Here is a 26,916-nt window from a genome sequence, read left to right as displayed (position 1 = left end):
CTGCACCATCCCAGCTCAGAACCTGGCTACTTGCAAATTAGTCTGTACCTGTCCCAGTGCATGATGGGAACAGGGCAAACCAAACTACCAAGCCAATTCTTATACTGGGAAGGAAACAAGCTTCCGGGGACCGGTTTCTGGCATCACAGCCTTCGTCGGCCCGGCTTGCCTGAATCCTGATAGTGCAATGAGCAAGGGACTCACGTCTGAGCATACCCTCCCACACTGAGTGTGGATAAAATCGATTTGGGAAAAATGGGGTGGTGATGGACAGAGTTTCTGAATGATGCAGAATACTCTTACCAAGTCAAGAGATCATGGTTGTAATCCATCACCGTTTTTTAGCTCACTGCACCATCCCCGCTCAGAACCTGGCTACATGCAAATTAGTCTGTACCTGTCCCAGTGCATGATGGGAACAGGGCAAACCAAACTACCAAGCCAATTCTTATACTGGGAAGGAAACAAGCTTCCGGGGACCGGTTTCTGGCATCACAGCCTTCGTCAGCCCGGCTTGCCTGAATCCTGATAGTGCAATGAGCAAGGGACTCACGTCTGAGCATACCCTCCCACACTGAGTGTGGATAAAATCGATTTGGGAAAAAGGGGGTGGTGATGGACAGAGTTTCTGAATGATGCAGAATACTCTTACCAAGTCAAGAGATCATGGTTGTAATCCATCACCGTTTTTTAGCTCACTGCACCATCCCAGCTCAGAACCTGGCTACATGCAAATTAGTCTGTTTTATCCACACTCAGTGTGGGAGGGCATGCCCAGACGTGAGTCCCTTGCTCATTGCACCATCAGGATTCAGGCAAGCCAGGCCGACGAAGGCTGTGATGCCAGAAACCGGTCCCCGGAAGCTTGTTTCCTTCCCAGTATAAGAATTGACTTGGTAGTTTGGTTTGCCCTGTTCCCATCATGCACTGGGACAGGTACAGACTAATTTGCATGTAGCCAGGTTCTGAGCTGGGATGGTGCAGTGAGCTAAAAAACGGTGATGGACTAAAACCATGATCTCTTGACTTGGTAAGAGTATTCTGCATCATTCAGAGACTCTGTCCATCACCACCCCCTTTTTCCCAAAGCAGGTATAATGTAGCGCAGGCCTTTACAAAGTGCCACATCTGTCTAGATGCATCACTTTCTACATAGGACACAGTATGGCACATTGATTAAGCCACCGCATCGTCACAAAAAATTTGAACCAATGGCGGGGCAGGCCCTTCATAAATAAGGGCCGTAATATTTATACATTTTTAATCAGAGACATAAACAGAATGCATGGTTAATCCTGAAAGCTCCCATGACAATTATTACAAGCATCTTTCAAGATTCAGAGGCTGAGGTCAAACGCTTTCCACATTGGCCTATTTACAGACACCCACACACAATTAAACATGGCGACGGACTTGCTAAGGCTATTCTCTGTCAAGAAAGAATCCACTGATTGACAAATATACAAAGAGCTTGGTCCTCTCTTAAAACAGTTTTAACACCGTCCTGGCAATTTGACTGTCTGAAGACTCGAGGCTCTGACTTGACATTAGGCAAGTATCTCAGAAAGTTAATTGCCAACTCTGTCGATAACCTTAAAAAACTGACGAATCATTCCTGTAGAATAGGAAGACCTGCGTGACAACGCGGCTTCAACTTCCTCTTACCATGCCACGTCATTCCTACAATAGTGCCAGTATGCTTCAGCCATAAAAAAGCATTGTTACATTTGATAAAACACAGTGTGGGAGTCTTCACTGCTTTGTCTTTTCTTAAAGGTGAAACACGAGAGGAGAGAACATTCCGTAACTGGATGAATTCCTTGGGTGTGAACCCACGTGTCAACCACTTATACGTGTAAGTAACTGAGGAGCTATACTTGTTTTCACTATTGCAGGGTCTTCCTGTTCTCATCAGGCGGAAACCTGAGGAGCTGTGAGTTTGGTTTGGGTTTCTGTCAGTGTTCTGCTAGGGCATTCCTTCGGATTGGTCAAACGTATTCTGATGCAGGTGTGGTGGATGAAATCACTGCTAGTAACATAGCACTAGACTTCCTGAGTCTGTCATTAGTGCTCATACTGACTCTCAGGAGCTGGTATATGGGATAGGATGAGCCAGAGTGATACAGAGTGAGAATGGGTGCAAAATGTAATACTTTGCGTCAAGTACTGAACTATCGATGGACACTTTACTGAGTACTCTGGGCCTCATTCACAAAGGTCCTCTGCGCTCGTGGCGGAGGCCCCGCAGTTGTGGGGGAGTCTCCACACTCGGGGTGGAATCTCAGCAATGAGGATTCTCACTGCGGAGGTTCCGCCCCTAGTGCGGAGACTCGCCCACGACTGCGGGGCCTCCGCCACGAGTGCAGAGGACATTTGTGAATCAGTCCCTTGTTGCGTACAGAACAAGAAGGCTCAGTCTAGCCTCTGCTCAAGAACGATCTTCTTTCTGGAGGAGGCAGGGTAGCAGGTGCTGGATATCATGGCATTGTTCATGAAGCAGGACTTTGAAGGACTTGGAACTGATGAATATGATTGTCAGTGAGCCCTATCAATAAAGCATTATCATATCCGAATCTAACATTGGTGATTGCTCTCACTACGATACACCTGAGATCTGAGGGACCAGGTAGATTTTGTTATTACAATCTAACCCTACCTTTTTGATACTTTACTAGCAAGATTCTTACCTTAAATGACAGACTCTCTGTAAAGCTCAACTTCATGAAGTATCTAGTACATCACTGTTACTACTATGCGCAAAAGATCCATCTCGTTTCCTCCTTGGGCATGGAGAACTGCATCCTAATGTCCCAAACACAGGCTGTAAGCAACTTGAATGTCCACTGCCAATTCATTGGCACTGTTGGCATGCCACAAACCAAGCCACCGTGATCCCAGAGCCTAATAAAATGGGTGGCAATCAGACAGAACATAAGGTACATTAATCATTAAGTAGATTAAATGGCATGAATTAACAAGAGTAAAATATGCATTAGAAAATCAGTTTGAACATAGCCCAATAATGTGCACATTTGTCATTAAAATGCTCCCTCCTTAGCTCACCTGCAGGACATCTGTACTCATAAATTAGCTCCAAAGTATTCTGTGTAACAAAGGATTGTTGTAGGATTCAAGCAGGTAAGGTAAGTCACAACAGACCGCACCCCCTTCAGCTACACCGTTTCTGTTCATCTTCTTGAAGCATGAGGGTACCTTCTAACTGCCTTATGTATCGTAGGATGTGCAGCTCATGCCTATCTCAGCACACTTCAAGGTCAAGCTGTCTCATACACCACAACGTACAATTTCAAAAGCCTAAAAATTGTCATTCTATCTGTAATTAAGGTTGTTGGGAACCTATGCTGCATAAAACCGTTTTCTCAAATGGAGGAGGATGAATAACAATAAATTGGAACTTTTAAATAATGATTAATTTTATGTTGTGTTAATAGGTTTTTGGAGTCATCGTGCTATCGCTGTTGTCCTACCTACACTGGTAGTCAAAGTCCAACCCTAGAGTCCAAGCACAGAGCATTTATATAAGGAGTTTGCTCCTTGTGCATGCGAGCCACTGTTTCTTTTCCCAACCCTTGTTCACCATAGCTTTCACGGCAGAGCTATGCTGGGGATATCAATGGTTATAATCCTGCCCTAAACAGGACAGAGCTACTGGCGTTGTACCCTATAGCCCTGTGGTAGATCAGCCTCAGGTCCAAGGATTTCTGACAGCAAAACCAGCTCCATTGCCAAAAACCTGACGGCTCCCCACTTCCAAATGAGGCGGGGCAACCATGAGTGAGAGTCAGGGTGGGAGCTCGGGCAATTTATGGCAGAGGTCTGGCTCCTCCAAACTTTAAATGACACCTTATATATGCGGATTGCTCTCTATAAAAAACATGGGGCCTGATTCAGAGTTTGGCGAATGGGATACTCTGTTATAAACACGATGGTGGTTAGCTGCTTCCCAAACAAAGTGCAAAAACAGGTGAACAGGAGCACTTCTTTATTTACAAATGGCATTGTATGAAATTAACAAACACTTTCACATGATCAGCGCAACTGTGTACAGCACAGTTACAGCCCCCAAACATTGTACCATGACATTGTAACAATCTTGTGCCCATGTTGAAAATAGGATTGGCTTTGACAAGTAGACATTATTACATCCTAAATATTGGCTTTATCCGGATCAAATAAATATTACATATTTTTTTCTTCCGCTAGTGATCTAGATGATGCCCATGTCATCTTCCAGCTCTATGAAAAGATTAAAGTCCCAGTTGATTGGAGCAAAGTGAATAAAGCCCCTTATGCTAAACTCGGTGGCAACATGAAAAAGGTAAGAATTTGCTTATGTTTAGTGACTGTATATAAACTGATGTTTGTACTGTGGCCGTGTTAGTACAGGTGTGATTGTACAGGTTCCACCATTTATTTCCTATGCTGTAGCGAGTGGTGTCCCTACTGAGTGTGCTGGCACCAACAAACGGGAATGAGAAATGTATTAGATCCTAAACACTTAGGGCCTGATTACGAGTCTGGCGGTCTGAGGAACGCCAGACTTGTAGTGGGGCAGTAGTGGCAGCTGCACATAACGACCCTAGTGGTCGTGCCACCCAGGGACTGCCGACACCACCAAGGAACCCCCATTCCCTGGCAGTGGTGAGATGATCCAGACGCATCCATGTGCTTGGCGGGATCGCTGTTGTCCCGCCAAGCATATTAGAACTTTCCTCTCTGCCAGGGTTTTCATGGCAGTTCCTCCTCCATGAAATCCCTGGCAGAGAGGAAACAAAGGGGTCCCTTCAGGGACCCCTCATGCCTCCCACACTGTGGATGCACACAGGGGATCCCGTGTGTGAATGCACAGAAGTTCCAGCACGCCAAGGAATTTTCAGTCCATGCCGTGCAGGAACTATTTTTGATGGGGAACAACCTTTACAACGCAACTTTTACAACGCACTACCATTACAACGCATTTTTTACAACGCATAATCCATTACAACGCATGATATTACAACGCATGACACTACAACGCATTTTTAAAAACTACCTTTACAACGCATTCCATTACAACGCATACTACCATTACAACGCATACCATTACAACGCATAATATTACACTATACTATCCAACACTTACCCTACTGATGCACCCCCTGGAGTTAGAATAGTAATTTTTACCCCTATACTATCCAACACTTACCCTACTGATGCACCCCCTGGAGTTAGAATAGTAATTTTTACCCCTATACTATCCAACACTTACCTTACTGATGCACCCCCTGGAGTTAGAATAGTAATTTTTACCCCTATACTATCCAACACTTACCCTACTGATGCACCCCCTGGAGTTAGAATAGTAATTTTTACCCCTATACTATCCAACACTTACCCTACTGATGCACCCCCTGGAGTTAGAATAGTAATTTTTACCCCTATACTATCCAACACTTACCCTACTGATGCACCCCCTGGAGTTAGAATAGTAATTTTTACCCCTATACTATCCAACACTTTCCCTACTGATGCACCCCCTGGAGTTAGAATAGTAATTTTTACCCCTATACTATCCAACACTTACCCTACTGATGCACCCCCTGGAGTTAGAATAGTAATTTTTACCCCTATACTATCCAACACTTTCCCTACTGATGCACCCCCTGGAGTTAGAATAGTAATTTTTACCCCTATACTATCCAACACTTACCCTACTGATGCACCCCCTGGAGTTAGAATAGTAATTTTTACCCCTATACTATCCAACACTTTCCCTACTGTTGCACCCCCTGGAGTTAGAATAGTAATTTTTACCCCTATACTATCCAACACTTACCCTACTGTTGCACCCCCTGGAGTTAGAATAGTAATTTTTACCCCTACACTATCCAACACTTACCCTACTGTTGCACCCCCTGGAGTTAGAATAGTAATTTTTACCCCTACACTATCCAACACTTACCCTACTGTTGCACCCCCTGGAGTTAGAATAGTAATTTTTACCCCTACACTATCCAACACTTACCCTACTGTTGCACCCCCTGGAGTTAGAATAGTAATTTTTACCCCCTATACTATCTAATACTTACCTTAAATGTAATTTAATATTATGCGTTGTAATGGTATGCGTTGTAAAGGTAGTATGCGTTGTAATGGTAGTGCGTTGTAAAGGTATTTTTTAAAAATGCGTTGTAGTGTCATGCGTTGTAATGTCATGCGTTGTAATGGATTATGCGTTGTAAAAAATGCGTTGTAAGTGCATGCGTTGTAATAGTGTGCGTTGTAACGTCATACATCCATTTTTGATGTTCCCATTGCGGTGCGTGTTTTATAGGCACCGCTCTGGAAACACCAAAGGCATCTCCTGCCAGTGACTAAAAAATTCATAATGTGGCGGGTGGTTCTCATGCGGGTTTGGCGGTGCGGCGGCAGGATGGTCCCTCCGCTGCACTGACAAATTCATAATCGGGCCCTTAGTTTGGAAATCCCTGAAGTCAGACTTCTTATAGTGGACAAAGAGTTTTCCTCCAAACTCTCACTTGATACATGCTACAAACATTTTGTACAGTCAGAGACGTTTTAATGCATGGGAAAAGTGGGCTCTGGCCCAGGGCCCCAGCCTTTCAGGGGGCCCCCTGACAGAGTCAGCTCTGTTCTCCAGAGTTTTGCCCTAATGACCTTGAATATTTGTTAAACAGATTGTATTAAGTACTGTTTTCCTTTAATTTAATTTATTTTTTATGTACCTGATGTGTGAGAGTCTAGTACAGCCATTTTGCAGAGAAATGTTGTGTTTATGTTTCATGCAATATACATTAAAAAAAAATTCTTTTAGATCAAAACAAGGCCTAACATATAAGTAATGGGAGGGCATCACAGAGATTATTTGCAGTAATATTGGTGAGCTGCTGCTGTGTTACAATATTGAAAACACCCATAACTATCCTTGAATATTAGATGTAAACACATTTAGGGCCTTATTTATGAGAAGTGATGCATCGCTGTGTGAAAACAGGGATGCGTCACTTCTTAGTGTGCCCTCCTTGCGACTTGATGGATGCGTCATATTTACTGCATGACGCATCATGTCGCAAGGAGTTACAGATACGTCAGTATTTCTGACGTATCTGTAGGCGCAAAAGGGATGCATTGCTGGGGTGTGTCTGAAAATAAATGCAACTCCAGCAATGTGTCCTTTCACATGGAGCAAGCCCCCTGTGAAAGGGCCAGCATCAGTCTTACGCTTGCTGTGAGGCGGGTGTAAGATATTGATGCAATAGCGTCCTAGAAGTGGCGCTCTGAGTTCTCATAGATTTCAATGCGCCACTGCTACGAGCCTTTTTGGGGGGGGGATCACCCACCCTGCATACATTATACCTGGCGCAGGTATAATGTGGTGCAGGAGTTTACATAGTGACACATCTGCTTAGATGGGTCACTTTGTAAATAGGGCACAACATAGCACATTTTTTACGCTGCCGGTGCGTCACAAAAAGCGACACACCGGCGGCATAAAGGTGAAGTAAGGCCTCATAAATAAGGCCCTTAGAATTTGGATGAGTGTTCCTTTGCACTGTCAGAGACCTAATGAAATGAAATAGCGTATTTAATAAAGTGTGCAGCTACTCAGACTAGAGTGTCCTGGTGGCGGAAAACGTGCGTAAAAGACCCATCAGTAATTAAAAAGCCAGGTTTTTAAGTTCTCCAGTATTGAATCTTTCATAGATTGACATGCTTGTATCTTCCCCGTTGTCACGGTGGGAGTCTCACGGTAAAAGAATAACCATAGCAGTAAAAGAAAAAACTGCCTAGAAACCATACAAAAGTATATCCTTGGGTAACCACTTATCCTCATTATGTGGTCCAAACAACAGCCAATCAGCTGCCAGCCCTGAGATACACCATCCCCAGCAGAGCCACCATACCTCAGATTTCCAACCGCCGTCGTGTGAGAAGGAGTCTCCCTGAGCCTAGCTCAATTTGTTCTTTGCTGAACTTTTGACCTTCAACAGTTAGAAGTGCGGTACTGTTTTTTGCCTATATTCCATTCAAAATGTCTAAAAGCTCTAAAAAGATACTTTTCAGATCTTGCAGATCCTGTGGGAAAGCCAGATTATTTTCTGAGGATCCCCACAAGGAGTGCTTGTACTGTCTGTACCCTAAGCACGTCCCAAAGGAGTGCAAGCATTGTCGTACCTTCTCTGCAAAGAGACTTAAAGACAGAGAAGAATGCCTATTATTATGGCTTCAAAATAAGAAAACCACAGACTCGGAGTCTGATGGAGATTCTAAAGGACATTCCTCAAGGAAGCATAAGAGGGAGTCCTCTGAGGAGAAAGTGGAACAAAAAAGACAAAAATCTGGAAAATCTAAAGAAAGAGAGGCATCCTCCTCTTCTCTGCCTCATGCTCCACACAAAACCACCTCAGAGACGAAGGCTCCGTCGTCTCTGCCGTCGTCGAAGTCCAAAGAAATAACTGTCAGCACGCCGGCGAAGGCATCAACGACTCCGACGAAGATCACCTCGTCGACGACGACGACAATCTCGACAACGACTGCATCGTCGACAGCAGTTACAACGACGACACTGGTGTGAGACCATCGTCGACGACGAAGACATCTACGCCATCGACGAACCCATCGACGCTTTCATCGACGAGCAAGCCGTCGACGGTGACAGTTTTTAAATCGCCGACGACAAAGTCCTCTACATTCATTACAATTAAGCGAATTGCCCCGTCAACGGGCTCGTTGACGGACAAGAAAGAGTTTTCCACGCCAAAAATGTCACCGCTTCTTCCATCCACTATTCTGGATTGTCAGGAGTCTGAGGAGGAAGGGCCTTATGGAGTAGCCTATAGTCCCTCTCAACTGCACATCAAAAGTCAAGAGTCAGACGAAGAAGAATTCCAGGAAGTACAGGAACAATTCTCCTTTAAAGATCGCCCGGTACAGGGTTCTAAGCGCTATGAATCTTTCCATTAAGCTTACAATTATGAAGAAGAGGAGGAAGTGAATTCCAATGCCCAGGAGGAGTCACTGTCAATACCTATATCCCTAATATCTGATTTGAGGCACATAATAAACAGCTATTATCGCCGTTTTCCAGATGACAATGCGCCGGCCTCCACCACAGCAAATCTACCACAGACAGTGGTTCAGGCTCCAGTACAAAAACCTCCTCCTCCAGTGCAAAGAGTAGACACCCCGAAAATAATAACTATCCGGGATGACCTCGTGGAGAGTGATTACGAAGATCAAACAGAGGAGGGAGAGATTCTCCAAGATGACATCATAGGGGACGAATGGGATCAATATATTGTCCCATCATCACCTTCACCATCGCCGGCGAGCTCGCTGCCGGAGGATATTGCCAGTTTCCATGATCTGATGGAAAAAGCCTTGAAGAGGCTTGAACTTTCATTGCCCGTGAAGGAGAATGAATGTTTTCTATATGATTTCAAGGAAACATCTCGAAAATCTGTAAGAGCTATCCCGATAATTCAACATATATGGGACTAAAATTGATGAAAAATTCGGCCTCAGTGCCTGCCTCAATTCCAAAAATTGAAAAGAAATACCGTGCTCCTGAGACATCACCAGCGTGCCTGATAGGACATCCACGTCCTGAGTCGGTTGTTACGCAGGCAGTACAGAGACACTCCAAAAATCCGGTCTCTGCCTGTTTCGCTCCTCCTGATAAGGAGGGTAAGAGGATGGATGGCGCTGGAAAGCGCTTTGCAGTGATGGCAGCGGCTTCCATTAAAGCAGCAAATGCACTGGCACTCGTCAGTCGATACAATAGACAAATGTGGCCGGATATCGCACCAATTCTGTCTCATCTTCCGGACGACAAGAGAGAAGAAGTGGCTACAATTCTCCAGGACGGAGCTAGAGCAGCGTCGGAGTCCATTGACATAGCCATGGACATCGTATCAGTGGGCTTCGGACAGATGGCTGGAGCAGTGGCGCTCCGCAGGCAAGGATGGCTGAACGCTACAGCTTTCAGACCCGAAGTCCAAGCTAAAATCGTGGACATGCTCTTTGATGGGGAAAGCCTTTTCGGGAAGCACATTGACGAGGCGCTTCAAGGGATAAAGTTGGAAACTGACACAGCAAGAGCTCTGGGGTCCCTACAGCAGGGCCATTTTCAGTCTTTTCGTGGTAGAGGATCGATAGGACAATTCCATCAGTGATCCTCCTTTCAGTCAAACAGGTACCAACCTTACCAATAGCAGGGGTACCGTCAATTCTCCAACAACCAGTTGTATCGGTCCTCTAACACTTCCTACCAACTGCAGGCTAGGAGAAAACCTGCGGCGAGAGGAAAGACGCAAGACTCCGGTCGGAGACAGTGATGATCTCCAGGCGCCACCGGCCCCGTCTCGCCTCAAGGAGATCCATTACCTCTCTCGTTATCTCAATCATTGGCAGTCAATAACATCGGACAGATGGGTGTTGGACATTATACTGTTGCAGCGCAGAAACCTGGGTAACGGGGAAAGGACAAGACCCGTACCAATATCCTCCTTCTGTCACAGACTAGATATCACATTTACACTTTCACACATGCAGTCATTGGTGGGGCCCATAACACCAACATTCACACATCACTTCACACTGGTCTGCACATACAGGAGAGATGAGTGGTTCTAGCGCTGACATGAAAGGAATACCTTATAACCTATAGGAAGAAAAGTTATATTACATATCTATACATTAATATCCCTACACCTACAGATCTCAATCCTAAACATCAAGGCACTCCTCCCACGTGATCAATGGGTCATTTAGTTAGATTAGTTGATGGTGATTTAGAACCAGCTAAAACACATTTAAGATTTTGATCTTCCCTCCCTTAATAAATCACAAACGCATTTGCTTGTTAATCAATGTTTGTTTATCTATTTTATCACAAAATGTTAAATCTACATCTAGAAAGTTTTATCAATTTTATGTAAATCACAAAACACCATATTTACCTAATCTGGCTATCGGGCGTCCTCTAAGTCATCAAATTAGTCATCAATCAGTCAGAATTTAGAATTTCTTCATGCAGCACGCTACAGTCCCAAAGAAAGGCAAGGACCAGAGACGTGCAAGCATCTATCAGTGCCCATAAATTTTATAAAGTTCGTAGTTCATCAGGAAAATGGGCAGCATTCGGACCGTCAAAGATTCAGGATCGCAGCAGTCACCCTAGTCGCGTAGCGTCACCGTCGTCTTCGTCAGCATAAGGAAAAGGGAAAGTATACTCGCTTCTCTCTATTCTACCATCATTTTTATAATAAATGTAAGGTCAAGATGCAACAATTTACAACATTTTGGACATTTCTGATTGGTCGGTGGAGATCGTCCAGTGAGGTTCAGCACAGTTTGAGGGGTTATGTCATGGTTTGGTTTATTCCGGTTTCTTGTAAATGTTCATTGTGCTGTCACTTGGCTGATTTCCCGCCGTGGCCTTGTACGGGTATAGTAAGACAAGGGTCAGGACGAGGCCACAGGAACAAACTGTTGCGCAGGCGCACTTCACCCGAAACCTCGTGGAATGGTGGCCATCACGTCGTGTCACGTCAACGGCCATTTTGATTTTAGGCCCAAAGGACAACTTAAGTGAAACAAACACAAAGAAGTAATTAATACATAGAAATATTGAATAAAATGTTAATCCCTTACTAATACCTCTATGTGCTTGTAATTATCTAGGGTATAGCAGTGCTTAATTTGTAAAATATTAAGTGCCAGGGCTCTGACCAGGAGGCCACTGCAGCTTGCACCAACCATCGCCCCTGTCATCGCTGCCAAAACACATACTAACCATCTCTCTCGCATGTAAATGCGACAGTTCAGATTATTCCAGATCCCCGAAGCTAAAGCAATGTCTAGGTAGGCAGTTATTAGTAATTTTTTTATGTATTTTGTTTCTCTAAATAGCTCTTATACTTCTCCCCTCTAAATTACATGAGCAACGTCACCTTGTGGCAGACTGCCCTAAGTGTCTTGTTGACAATTAGGTGCCGGTGAGCACCAGAAACCAATTAAGTGCCGGTGCTCAGCACCGGAAAGCTCCAGCTCAAATTAAGCACTGGCGTATAGCGACATTTAAAGCGTTCATATTCACCCATTTGATGTCATCTTGGGCAACATAACGAAAGCGTCACAAAGCCACATATATCATGCAGTATTCTATTTACTACATCTACTACTGTTAGTATGCATACGTATTTTAGTCATAGAAGTGAATTAGCCATGCAAAATGCAAATCCCACGTATAATTCATATATTAATAATGTTGATTAGAAACATGCAAAACTCATTTAATAATATTACAATTAATAGATTATTTAATTAGTATATTCATGCAGAAATGGGGGGGGGGGTATACAAAATTTTGAACTACCCACTCCATCAATACGACAAGGCCACACCCTAGAATTCATACAAAAACCTCCAACTCGACCTCCCATTCACAGGAATCAAAACCATCTCTCAGCCCTCAAGGCAGAAGTCTTAGCTCTCATTGTGAAAGGAGCAATGGAAGAGGTTTCCCCAGAACAACAAGGGAAAGGATTCTACTTGCACTTTTTCCTCATAAGGAAAAAGCAGTCTACCAAATGGAGGCAGGTAATGGACCTTAGAGGTCTGAACAGGTACATAAGAAAAAATTTGTTCCGCATGCTGTCTCTGCAGGAAATCCTCCTGTTACTACGCAGAGGAGATTACATGGCATCATTAGACCTCTTGGATGCGTATTTCCTTATCCCAATTCACAGGAAGCACAGACAATATCTGCGGTTTGCAGTGGCGGGGCGCCACTACCACATCAAGGTGTTACCCTTCGGCCTCAGATCTGCACCAAGGGTTTTCACAAAGTGTATGGCGCAAGTCGCGGTGCACTTGAGGCAGCAAGGCCTCCAGATCTTTCCATATCTGGACGACTGGCTGATAAAAGGTGCATCATACCAGGAAACGCAACGGTCCCTAGTAAGTTGCATGGATCTATTCCAAGATCTAGGGCTTCGGATCAACAAGGAGAAGTCTTCCCTACTCAAGAAGCGAAAGCATGCCCTTTGGAAGAATGCACACAAAAGATTTTGCGGCTGACAGCAACAATAAAATCAAAAAGGTCCACTTCAATCAGGATCTTCAAATCTTTGTTGGGAATGGTGTCATCCTGCATCCCATTGGTCCCCAACTGTCGCCTGCGCATGAGACCACTGCAAGAATCTCTAAACAAGCAATGGGTTCAAGCCCTGGGTTCATTCGGGACAAACTCAATATCAACACTCAGATCAAGCGCGCACTATCATGGTGGAGTATCAGGGACAACTTATCAAAGGGTCTCCTCTTCGAACCTCAGTCTCCCAGTTACATCATGACATCAGATGCCTCCTTAAAGGGTTGGGGAGCAGACTTGCAGGATCTAGAGATTCTGGGTCATTGGTCAATTCAAGAGGCAACATTGCACATCAATCTGTTGGAATTGAAAGCGGTATTCTTGGGCCTTCATGCCTTCCTTCCCAGAATCCGGGACTCACTGGTTCTAGTCAGGACCGACAGTACAACAACAATGTTTTACCTACTGAAGCAAGGTGGCACGAAGTCAAAATCCCTTTCAGCTCAAGCCCAGGAAATTTGGAACTGGCTCTCACAGCACAACATCACTCTGCAGGTAGAGCATGTTCCTGGAGTGAACAACACAATGGCAGATTGCCTAAGCAGATCACCTTCCATCTGCCACGAATGGGAACTGAATCACGAACAACTCCTACGAATATTCAGTCTATGGGGCAAACCGCAGTTAGACTTGTTTGCAAATCAACACAACAAAAAATGCAAACATTTCGCAAGCAGATTTCCACAAGCAGGATCGTGGGAAAATGCTCTGCACCTTCGCTGGACAGGTATGTTTGCATATGCGTTTCCCCCATTCCCTCTAATTCCGAGGATACTAAGGAAAATGAGGTCGGAACCATGCCACATAATTTTGATAGCCCCGGCTTGGCCGAGACAGTTCTGGTACACGGAACTCCTCCAATTGTCAGTGGAACCCAGAGTGCAATTCCCAGTAATTCAGGATCTAATTTCCATGAGACAAGGACAGGTTCTTCATCCGCAATTGACCTCTCTAAACTTGTCAGCTTGGAACCTTATGAGCATGAATTTCAATCGTTAGATATTCCTAAAGAATGCCGAGAGATACTAGCAAGTTCTCAAGCAATTTCTACTAACAAAACCTATACAGCATAATGGAAGAGATTTTGCAGTTGGTGTTCAACACAAGCTTTACACCCTTTTAATTCTTCACCAGAGCAAATACTTCCGTATCTACTACACCTAGCCAAGGCCGGTCTTTCTCATGCATAAATAAAGGTACATGTTGCGGCCATCTCCAGATACCGCAGGACTCCAGATCGTCCATCGCTTTGGTCTCAAAGACTGAATAAAGTATTCCTAAAAGGTCTGTTCAGAGTGCACCCACCAGTTAAACATCCGCCACCTCCTTGGCAGCTCAACACAGTTTTGTCTCAACTCGTGAAAGCTCCGTTCGAACCGATTCACAAAGCTGAATAGCAGTTCATCTCATGGAAAGTAGCTTTACTTCTTGCCCTGACTTCAGCCAGGAGGGTCAGTGAGATCCAAGCATTTTCGGTTGCGGAGCCTTTCCTACAATTCAAACAGGATAAAGTAATTTGCAGGACAAACCCAAAGTTTATTCCCAAAGTTATACGATTTTATTCTCTATGAACCAATTGTGTTGCCCATATATTTCAAAGACCCATCAACTGCAGCAGAAAAATCTCTGCACACGTTGGACATTAGGAGATGTCTCAAATTCTCCATTGATAAAACAAAGGGGCATATTATCAAGCACGGCGTTAAAATTATCGCCGCTTTAACGGCAGAAAACTGCCGCTAAAGCGGCGATAATGGGCATTGATTATATGCCGCAGAGAATTCCAATAGAAGGCCATGTTGACACCAGAACATGGGCTTCTATGGGATGTCTCAAGGGCATATTATCAAGCCCATTATCGCCGCTTTAGCGGCAGTTTTCTGCCGCTAAAGCAGCGATAATTTTAACGTCTTTTCTTGATAATATGCCCCAAAATCTTTTCGTAAAACAAACCAACTACTTGTAGCCTATGCTGGGCCCAGGAAAGCTTTGGCCCTCTCAAGATCTTCCATTTCTAGATGGATTGCATTTGCCATCGTTTTATGTCATGAAAAAGCAGGAAAACCTTTGCACTCACGAGTGCGCGCTCATCCCACTCGAAAGATGGCAACTTCAACAGCGTTGCTGGTGGGGGTCTCACTCCCGGACATTTGCAGAGCAGCAACATGGACAAATGTGCACACGTTTACCAGGCATTATTGTCTGGACACGGAGTGGAAAGCAGATTCAGTAGTGGGCCAAGCAGTTCTGCGGCACCTGTTTCACTAAGGTATTTGTCTTTCAGTATATGGTTTGATATATATATAATTGTGTATGTATATATATGTATAATATATATATATTTTCATAGCTGTAAAGAACTGTTTAATAGTTCTTAATGAGTTTTTTCTTACAGCAATATAAAAATATACAGTATAGCGTTTTAAAAAGGACAAAGCAGAGCCCTAGAGACAAAGGGGTCTATCCTAGAAACGCTCCATGGGATAAGGACTGCTATCTATTCTGATACAGGCATGTGAATCTATGAAAGATTCAATACTAGAGAAAAAACTAGTTACTTACCTGTACACTATGGTTCTCCAGTATTATCTTTCGTAGATTCACTTGCGGCCCGCCCGCCTCCCCATTTCTTCTTAGGTAGACCACCTTTATCTCTGGTTTCATATGTGGCTCACTCTTGGACTGTTGGAAATCTGAGGTATGGTGGCTCTGCTTGGGATGGTGTAGCTCAGGGCTGGCAGCTGATTGGCTGTAGTTTGGGCCACATAATGAGGATAAGTGGTTACCCAAGGATATACTTTTCTATGGTTTCTAGGCAGTTTTTACTTTTATTGCTATGGTTATTCTTTTACCTTAAGACTCCCACCATGACGACGAGGAAGATACAAGCATGTGAATCTATGAAAGATAATACTGGAGAACCATAGCGTACAGGTAAGTAACTAGTTTTTTCTTCCTGAAAGAGAGTAGGTATGTGGTTAGTCTCAGAGACTCAGGGAGTCTATTCCACAATTTTGCGCCTAGAAAGCCGAGGGATCTGCCTCCAGTGTGGACATGGCATATTTTAGGCATGATGGCCAGGTTGGCATTGGAAGATCTTAGGGGTCTAGATGTGTAGCGATTAACGCGCCTAACTTTAGGTAGCTGTGGAAAGCTTTAAAGAAGATGGTCATCGCTTTGTAGTCGATCCGTTCTTTTATGCGGAGCCAGTGTAGAGACTTAAGAATATGGGTCATACAAGATCTGGGTTTTGGTCTCAGGATGGCTCTGGCCGCTGCGTTTTGTACCACTTGTAGGTGCTGGATAAGGCATCTGGGAAGATCGAGGTACAAGCTGTTGACATAGTCAAGCTTTGATGTCACCAGACCCTGCACCACGATTTTTCTGCTCTCAAGCGGTAACAGTGGCAGGAATTTTTTAGCATCCGGAGTATGCCAAAGCAAGCGCCAGTTAGATTTTGGATTTGAAAGCTCATGGAGAGTGTCTTGTCTATGACAATTTCTACGTTTTTGACCTTCTCCTTTTCTGCGGGCAGGGGCGGCAGATCTTTTGGCCACCAAGAGCTCAAGTCAGGCATTTCTGGATTACCAAAGAAAACAACTTCAGTTTTGTCAGGATTGCACTTCAGCTGATTGATCTTAAGCCAGTTAAAAAACTTTGTGAGGCAAGACCTAATCACTGCACCATCAAAGTCGGTTCCTTTTTCACATGTAAAAGTCAGTTGAGTGTCATCAGCATAGGAAACAGTTTTGGCGCCCTCTTCCTCTACCAGAAATGCAAGGGGGGATAGATATATATTAAAAAGGGTAGGCCTAAGATTGGAGCCCTGAGGGACACCTACATTTATGGCCGGAACCGGGGATGAGAAAAGGGGGAGCCAGATGTCCTGAGATCTATTTGCCAAGAAGGATGACATTCATGTTAAGGCGGTCCCCCCCAGTCTCTCCAGGAGCCTCTCATGTGGGACCATATCGAAGACCGCCGACAGATTGAGCAATATCAGAACAGCCTTGCCTGCCTGGTCCAGCTTACCCTTGAGCAATTCAGTCACTTCCAGCAGAGCGAACTCCGTACTGTAGTTGGCCTAAAACGGATTGGGACTCATGAAGGCGCTTCCCATCGTCAATGTGTTTTTGGAGGACCTTGTTTACATGCTTTTCTAATACTTTGGTTGGGCTGGAAGAAGGGAGATTGGCCTGTAGTTGGCAGGGTCCGTCGGTTTGGCGTTAGCCTTTTAAATAAGTGGAAGAATATTAGCATTCTTCCATAATTTCGGCATGTTGCCTAAGGAGAGGGAAGCATTAAAGAGCTGGTTTACCGTGGGGTTTATGGTAGGATCTAATAGGTTCAGGATATTCACTGGACAGGGGTCGGTAGGAGAGCCAGACTTAATGCTTTGGAGAAGGGTCAGTGACTCTTCAAGCTGAAACTCAGGGCAAGCTAGTAAAGATGGAGGATCCAAGAGGTGAAATTTACCATTAGAACTAAGGTAGAAGGTCAGTTCTTCTTCTGAGATGTTAGTGATGCTTTGTTGAATCACAGAGATCTTTTTGTGAAAGAATTTAACTATTTGCTTAGACCATTCTTCCGTGCATGGCCCTTCCTTTGTTCCGGCTTTCGGATGGTGAAGGATTTAACTATGCTAAAGATTTCCTTACTCTTATTTTGGGCATTTTCTATCTTGGTTTGAAAGACGTTTTTCTTGGCTGCCTTCACGAGAATGTAAGCGCTTTTAAGGTGTCTTTATACACCTTCCTGTCCTCAGGTAGATAGGATTCACGCCATTTCCGTTCCATTTTTCTACAATTTCTTTTGCTAGATCTGAGGGAATCATTAAACCATAATGCTGGTGGGCCGACCTCTTTGAGGAGCGGGAAACCAGTACCGCTGCACCAATGTTGGTTCGGAGCCATCAATCAATTGAGAGGGCGTCTGAGTCGGGGCAGCCAGACAGCTCCAGTCATGAACAACCAAGGGCATCTGCTAACATCAGGATGGATATTTTATTGAACGGCATGTAATTAGAGACCCTCTGCCCTGCGTTAGCCCAAGGGGCTGTGGCAGAGTTGGGAATTACTAATTTTAATAGGAGGTGGTCAGACCAGGTAATGGGAAGAGATAGGCTTACTGATAGGTCAAAGTTGTGAAAGATTTGGTCTAGGGTATGGCCCCTCTCATGGGTGGCCGAAGAAATAGATGGAAACATGTTGCAGGCCTGCAGCGTCTCCAACAAGGAAATTGTTTGAGGGTCTTTTCCATTGTCCAAATGTATATTGAAATCTCCCAGAATAAGGCAGTTGTTGTATTTCAAGGCCAAGGAGTTGGTGGCTGTATTAAGCGTAATAATAAAATCTCCAATTGCACCGGGAGGTTTGTAAATCAGAAAACCAGCTATGCTATGATGGGGGGATAAGGTACAGTGGAAGCCTAGGGACTCTGTGCCCTCGATGTTTTCCATCGGGATGGGACAGCACTCTAGTTTTTGATTGTAAATTATGGCGACACCGCCCCCCTTCCCACTCGGTCGGTCCCTCCTAGAGGATTTTTTAACCCGTAGGGATGGCCGAGGTGATAGTAGAGTTGGAGGCTTCAGACAGCCAGGTCTCAGTGAGAAATAAAAGATCAGGCTGATCATCTAAAATTCAGTCATAAATGTTTGGTTCATGCTTTTGCATGGAGTGACAATTTAAAAGGGTGGCCTTTAAGTCCTCTATTTTCTTATTGTTTTTACACTTATTGTTCCGTGAGAGGATCTTGGGCACGAGTTTCCTGGGCTGGAGGAGAGACCAGTTGCACTTATTGCATTGAAAGTCTACCTCCAAGCTTGGATCAGCCGCTGTACACTGGCATAATGGTAGCCGCCTAATGCTTGGCAGTTTTTCCCTATTGTAATATTGTGTAAAAAACTCACCGGAGGGCAACTGGGCAGCATGGCCGGTGCCGGATGCCTCCGGGACGCTGACGGGCGCAGACGAGCTTGCCTTTGGCGCGCCAGCAGCGTGCCCGCTGCGCACATCCGTTGCGTGCGTCAGTTTGCATCAGGAATATATAGGCTAATGCCTATGATGCAAAATGGATCGCTAACGCAGCTGAGGAAGCGGAAACTGCGTGGGAGGAAGTGAGGAGCCCGATAGTAGCCCCAGCCATCCACAGAATCGGCGTATCAGCCGCGGTAGACCAGGACTGGAGGAAAAGCGAGATGCTGATCGGAGCAGCTAAGGAGGTGTAGGTAAGCAGAATCAAGTAAAGTGCAAGTACGCGTAGGTAGGATAAATTGTTAAAAAGCACAGAGTAATTCACCCACACATATACAATTTAAAAAGTACTAAAAACCTAGTAGCAGGGCAGGAAACACTAAATCCCACCGCTGTCAGCCGAGCGCGTCCGTTTACATCGGGAATATATCGGCTAATGCCTATGATGCAAACTGGATAGTTAACGCAGCTGAGGAAGCGGAAAATGAGTGGGAAACAGGGGCTCAAATTGGATCATAAATTCAAAGCTAAAGCTGTTCTGAACAGGGGCCCCCAAAATATGTTTGGCCCATGGCCCCCAAAATCCTTAAGATGTCCCTGTGTACAGTATGAAAAAAAAAGTGGAATCTGGTCACTAACACTTATTCCCTGTTATGGAAGCCCCTTCGCTTCGCTCTTCCAGTAGCCTTGATTCCATGATAAAGTTCTTTTGTATGCACACAGAAAAGCAAGTCCTACCAGAGTAAACGGGGAAGTTACATTATCCCCCCTCGAAAGTGGGTAGCATACCAGTCCTCATTTAAATGAGATCACAACCTTAACTAATTCACTTTCTTAGAGCAACCTAACTTGTCTTGAACTTCACTGCCTTGTTAAGAGAATCTGGTTAGAACAGCCTATTGCATATTGACATCATTACCATTGTAGAGAACAGCCAGAGGAGAGAGGAAGCAATGGAACGGTCTGCAGAGGTGAGTCCCCGTTGGAAACCTAAGCCATTTGCTCAGGTTCCAAGATATCAGACAATGAAACTCATAGACAGTGCTGATAGGGCCGGATTCTTGACTACCTGATTATCTCCAAGAATCCTCTCAGGTCGCCAGGATCTTTTTATCTGCTAAATAGTGTAGAGTGGAGGAAATACAATTATCAAAAAATTATCGCCAAAGTTAGATTTCATTTGGAAAAGGACCACTGACTCCGAATCTAAAATTTGTAAGATTTTATTACGACCAAAAATAACTGCACATACAAACGCCTTAGTACATGATGTAGAAGATAAATGGGCACTAATACAAATGCAAGCCTACGTAGGATTCTCATCCGACTCAAAACAAAAATAATCACTGACTCTAGAAGCATCAAGAAAGCAATGGTTAAGCCAATGTCCAAATTAGGAATCATTAGTCTAAAAGAAAAATGTTAGTCTATCCCTACACTAACTCTAAGGTGACATCCCTACTTAGCAATTCCTTTCCCAGGCAAGAGAATAAAAAGGTGTCAAAGTGAGGACTTCCTAAGAAGTACCTTCACTTAGTCAGAGCTCGTTCTAAGATGCTCCTTCTAGCTTCCCGTCTAAACCTCAACTGCTCAACCCACGGGGCACTGTCCCTAATACAAAATCCCACAAACGTAGAACACGCCCTTCGGCACACCTCTTCAGCCATGTGTTCTTCCAGTACTTTTCCAACGAAACTTGTCTCGCATCCAACAAGGGTTAGCTTGACCTTGGGTCCGAGGCACCTTCTCCGCTGAAAGTATCATCCTCACATTCCAACGTACTCCCCTGTTGGCTTCTCGTAGCATCCTAACTCCTAAAACAAACACTTAGTCTCACTAACGAGCTAAATGTTCTTGCACCTGCAACAGAAACATGGGAACGAAAACTTTTTCTCTTCTCTAAGATTTTCCTCATGCTGCAACCCAAAACCTTCACCAAGGAAAATCATTTTCAGCCTACAACGTTTAGCTAACATAAGAAAATGAACAGGCCTTGCTCTTCAAAACGTATATGCGATCAGGCCTTTACACTATTAAACACACTATTAAATCACACTCTAAGCATTAGTCCATTATTTTCATATACGTGAGTAAGCAACTTGCACGTGTAACTTTAACATGGCACACATTTAACCTAATACATTGCATTTCATAAACTAATCATTATGCATTTACTAAATACATTCACGATAATCTGCAACGTTACTCTTCACGAAAAGCATTATTACATTTCTAATCACCTCTATGTTAAACGATTCTAATGATACATTTTTATGGCACTCTTAGCCTACAACGATTAATATGCGGGTGCTGACTAACGGTGAATATGATGCACCCCTACAAATTTCAGAACAACATGACGCTCTATCAGTTCCCCCCTTTGATGACAAATGTCATCACACCATCACACAATTACTTCCCTTGGAGAAAGAACCGACCTAAACAGTGCTTGTTGACATCCTACCCCGTCGGAACCTCCCATATCTTTGATATTCTGATATTGACTGTCCTGCAGTCTAGCCATTCGCACTTCACTCGCTCTGAGAGCTCTTTCAATTCTGTTCCCTTTTTACCACTTATAGGCTCTAATGAGACCCGACAAGCAGATCACACAAACCACAACAATGATGAGAGGCTTGAGCACAAATCCAAGGAATCCCTTTCCCAAATTCGCAAACCAACTTCCCACACGACCAAATCCTTTACCAACCTTTTCCCACACCCCTTCTTCAGTCAAATCCTCAATCTCTTGGTGAATCGTGGTAATGTTGTCTATATATCTCTCCAGATCATTACTATTGTCTGGAATATACGAACAACATTCCTGAACTTTCAATAATTTACAGACTCCGCCCTCTTTTGCCAATAATACGTGTAAAGCAAGGCGATTCTGCAAAACCATCGTCCGTATCGATAACATCTCTCCATCCACCAATATCAATGACCTCGCCGTATTCATTGACAACTCATCAACCACGGTTGCTAGCCTTCTGATCTTCACATCATTCAAAACAACACCCAAACTCGGGATCATTGCACCAAAAACATCACCAATCCCTGCTCCCGCACTCGCAGCTCTCCGTACTTTAGAATGATGTCCAGTCTCCAAGAGCTCCAAATCTTCTGCATGATAGATTTTCGGAAAAATGATAGCCAAGTAACATGTACCATACCAATTCGCAGGCAACCTCACATAGGCATTCCTTCCACACACGTAATAAACAGTTGGAATCACTTGCACCGAACCTTGCAAAAAGTTTTTGACAGAATCCGCCATTGTAAAGATATGGTCACACGTACTTTGTCCTACCGAAACCTTTTTGTAGTAGGTCTGAGGACGTCTCACACACAACTTCCCCTTTTGCACCTGATCCAATGCTATGGGACCATAACTCCCCTGTGTGTAATCTCTCCTCATCAGTCCAATCTACTAGACTATCTCCTGTGTTTCGTGTCTGTTTTAGTTTTCTATATCTATCCTCTACTTGACCTATAAACTTCTTTTCTGTATCTGACAATGAACATGTCAAATTATGTCGGTGAGCATAAGCCGTATCCAGTTCCAAAGACGGTATGAAATACTTCTGGAGTCTGTCCTCTGACTTGTAATAATCGTATTTATTCAAATGCTTATAAGCTGGAACTTCAGGAAGTACTGCATCGTAATTGGAAAATAAATACTCAAACTGTTTTCTCTCATAAAAGATACTAAGCAACAAACTACAAGAAATTCCATAGGTTAGTGGAAGATGATGGTATCTAATACCCTCATCTACAGAAGAAGGCAACTGCATACACACATAGCAATCGCATCCACATATTCATACAACAGTTTTGCATACGCATTAAGCTTAAAATCACTTCTAGATATATCTATGTGAAATCTAAGACTCTTCGAGTAGCAAGGTTCTTTTAGCTCCTATTGTAACCCCCTTCTGGCTAGAGGTGGTAGGTGTCCCCTGTACCTCCCCCTCCTGCTCATGTGAAACGATATATGAGGCTACAACTATTACAACTATAGAGACTATCACCAACCCTAAGAGTGTACCTATCACTAATTTGGCCCTATTTGGTGAGTATTTCCAGCATCTGCCATCTTTGCAAAGATCTCAACGTTCTTGGCTCGACAGCAGCAAATAAGAGTCTCTTTCTCCTCCAAATACTGCTTGTCAACCAGTTCAGATGACACTTCAAAAGCTGGAAATCCCCTTTCAATTTTCAGTTCCTTATTTACACAGTCCACAAAAAAACTTCCCTAGCCCTCTTTCGTCATCTTGCCGGAAAGTCCCTAAGTTTATTCTTCTTCCACTCGGGCTTAGGTCATCTTCTTCTTTGGACATTTTTCTGTACAACAAAGTTTTTACCTTCAACCCAGAACAAGATCAGCTCCCAAAATCTCTAAGACACCTTGCAAAATTTCAAGACGAAGTATCACTAAATCTTGATGCGGTGGTACAATACCAAAAGTCGGAAAAACCAGCGTCTCCAAGATCAATTCACGAATCTTGCTCAGAAGTGGTGGATTCGCAATATTGAGAGTCAGTATTCCTTCGATTACCACCCCTGGAACCAGTAACAACACGTCTATTTTCAGGTTCGGAGAATTGCTGATCAGCGTCAAAGACCTCAGCCTCCCCGTGCTCAATACACCTGGCATCAGTCACAGCGTATGTCCACTCTGGTGAGGCGTACCTTTGGCACGGCACTCTTGTTCTCCTTGACCTTCTCAGATTGACTCGAGCTTTCTTTCGTCACTTTGTTCAGATTCAGACGTTTCAGAAACTGGGGCAAGATCTCTTTCAGGTGCCAATCTCAAGTTCAGCCGCCTCTGACTCACGGGTCAACCTATTTCTGCTTCTGTGACACTTCTGCCCTCCCTTCGAATACCCTGTGCACTACTTACTTCTTCAGCAGAATTTGACTCTACTCCACCCACAGCAACACTTTCTCCGTCTGGGTCAAATTCGGGGCCTCGATTTGCACAACCCCTTTCAGCTCGATCTAGTGCACAACCAACTTCATCAGCAACCCTCACAGCTTGGCTTGCCCTCTCAGATGGCCCTGCCACCTCAGCTGGCTTTTCATTTACGAGAGGGGCTGTATCTTCCAAGGGTGCTGGAACTCTGCGGGTATGGGAGGCATGCACCCAGTTCGGCAGTCCCCCACACTTCACTGCCGTGTTCGTGACCAGTATTACCTGGTACGGACCACACCAACGAACATCCAGGCAACTCTTCCTCACGTGTTTACGCACAAGCACCCAGTCTCCTGGGCACAAGTCGTGGCCCAGGTCACTTGCAGCTGGAACAGCTGCTGCTTGCACCTGCTGGGACACAGAACGGACTACATCAGCCAGTCCCTTACAGTAGTCGAGAATCAAGTCATCAGTGATGTTAATCAAAGCAGTAGCAGGTATTGCTGGTACTCGCATTGCCCTCCCCATCAGAATTTCATGCGGTAACAACCCAGTCCTCCTATCAGGAACACTTCGAAGACTCATGAGGACCAAGGGTAGTGCGTCAGGCCATTTCAGGGATGTCGAAGAACACACTTTGGCCATCCACGCTTTCAAAGTCCCATTAACTTGTTCCACAATCCCAGAAGCCTCTGGTCGATAACTGCAATGCAATCTCTGATCCACATTCAAGGCAGCACAGAGCAATTTCATGATTTCGCTATGGAACTATATCCCTCTATCTGACTCCAAAGAGGTCGGAAAACTGAACCTCGAGATAAGCTGTCTCAGCAACAGTTTAGCTACAGTGAGTGTGTCACATCTACGTGTTGGGTAAGCCTCCACCCATCTTGAAAAGACACATACCACAACTAAAATGTACCTCAACCCATTGCAATTCGGCATCTCAATAAAGTCTAACTGCATCCTATTGAAAGGCCCTCCTGACCTCCCAATATGACTTAAAGTCACAGCAGTTCTCTTTCCTGCATTCATCTGCTGACATGTAACACACCTCTGGCATACAGCTTTGGCAACTGCACGAAACTTCGGATTGTACCACATCTGTCTGAACACTCGCACCATCTCTGCCAAGATGTACTGCACCATGTATCAATCTTGCCATTGGACTCAACAGACATTCTGGTAGCGCAGCTCGTCCATCACTCGAAACCCACACATCCACATCTCCCTTCACACATCCCAGTCTTATCCAGCCATCCCTTTCTTGATCAGAAACCTCATCCTGTAATCGTTTTAGCTCCTCCCATGTATAAGCCATGGCTAACATCACGCTGAGATCGGTTCTTTCTTGGAGTTCTCCAGTATACTCTCCAGTAAATATGCATCCTTGCTCTGCACAAAACCGGACAACTTTGTCAGCGTAGTTATTCCCCATAGACACAAAGTCACTTCCTTTAGAATGGGCAGAACATTTGACAACAGCAATCTCTTTCGGACATTGTAATGCTTCCAAGAACTGTCTCACATATTCCCCATTTCTGATGGGCGAACCTGAAGATGTCATAAACCCTCTCTGTGACCATAACTGTCCGAAATCATGAACGACACCAAACCCGTACTGACTGTCGGTATAAATTGTTATCCAAATCTGATCAGCAGCCAAACAGGCACAGGTCAAGGCAATGATTTCAGCTACCTGTGTGGAGTGTACTCCCTCTAAACAAGCAGCTTCCACCACCCCTGTGATGGTACACACAGCAAACGCTGCTCTCAATCGACCGACATTGTCTCTTAGACATGAACCGTCCACAAAGAAAATTTCATCAGGGTCAAGGAGCGGTTCATCAACAATGTCTGGTCTCGGTTTGGTGCACAGTTCAGTCACATCGAGACAGTCGTGATCCTCACAATCTTCATCATCTACATTTGGAATAGGCATCAATGTCGCAGGATTTAAAACAGAACACCTCTTCAAAGTCACATTTTCTGCAGAAAGTATAACTTGCTCGTAACGTGTCAACCTATTGTTCATGAGGTGCTGTGTTTTAGTCCTTGTCATCAACAGTTCAACAGAGTGTGGCACATAAACTGTAAGTGGATGTCCCATTACAATGCTCTCACGTCTTTCAATACTGACACCTGTTATAGCGACGGATTTAAAACATCCGGGCAACGCAGAGGCTACTTGATCTAAAGTAGCTGAAAAGTAGGCAACTGGTCTACGGACACTTCCATGATTCTGAGTCAGGACTGACAATGCACAACCTTCTCTCTCGCAACAGAATAATGTGAATGCCTTGTTGTAATCTGGCATTCCCAGAGCTGGAGCGCAACACAGGGCTTCTCTCAGACTAAAAAATGACCTCAAGCAGTCTTCGTCCCATGGTACTGGATCACTCACATCCTTGTGCGTCAGCCGTTGCAAGGGCTTCGCTTCAAAGGAGAAATTGGGAATCCATTGGCGACAATAGCCAACCATCCCCAGAAACATTCTGACTTCTCTCTGAGTGGTGGGCACAGGCATATTCATAATGGCCTCAATGCGATCTGGTGACACCTTTCTCTTGCCCTTCTCAATCCTGTGACCCAAATACAGAATTTCACTCAAGCAGTACTGCAACTTGCTCGGAGACACCTTGTGTCCATTCTCTGCCAGATGATTCAGTATGGCAATGGTATCGATCCTGCAAGCGTCTTCAGTTTCTGAAGCAACGAGCAGGTCGTCAATGTATTGCACCAGAACGTAGTTCTGCGGCAACAGAAGACTTTCAAGATTCTTCTTCAAGATCTGATTAAAGATCGATGGACTCTCTGTGTACCCCTGTGGGATACGACACCATGTTAAC

General features: G+C 44.5%; 1 protein-coding gene across 1 annotated transcript in view; it reads left to right on the top strand.

Moving 5' to 3' along the window:
* Positions 1-26,916, top strand: part of LCP1 (lymphocyte cytosolic protein 1) — a 228,884-nt gene that overhangs the window by 172,359 nt on the left and 29,609 nt on the right. Inside the window, exons 11-12 of the mRNA XM_085621839.1 lie at positions 1,777-1,855; positions 4,225-4,339. Coding sequence (XP_085477965.1) covers positions 1,777-1,855; positions 4,225-4,339 — 194 coding nt within the window. The remainder of the gene's footprint in view (positions 1-1,776; positions 1,856-4,224; positions 4,340-26,916) is intronic.

The sequence above is a fragment of the Triturus cristatus genome, chromosome 8, assembly GCF_964204655.1.
Source record: "Triturus cristatus chromosome 8, aTriCri1.1, whole genome shotgun sequence".
In the NCBI taxonomy this organism is placed as follows: Eukaryota; Metazoa; Chordata; class Amphibia; order Caudata; family Salamandridae; genus Triturus; species Triturus cristatus.
This window is presented reverse-complemented; position numbering and strand designations above follow the sequence as displayed.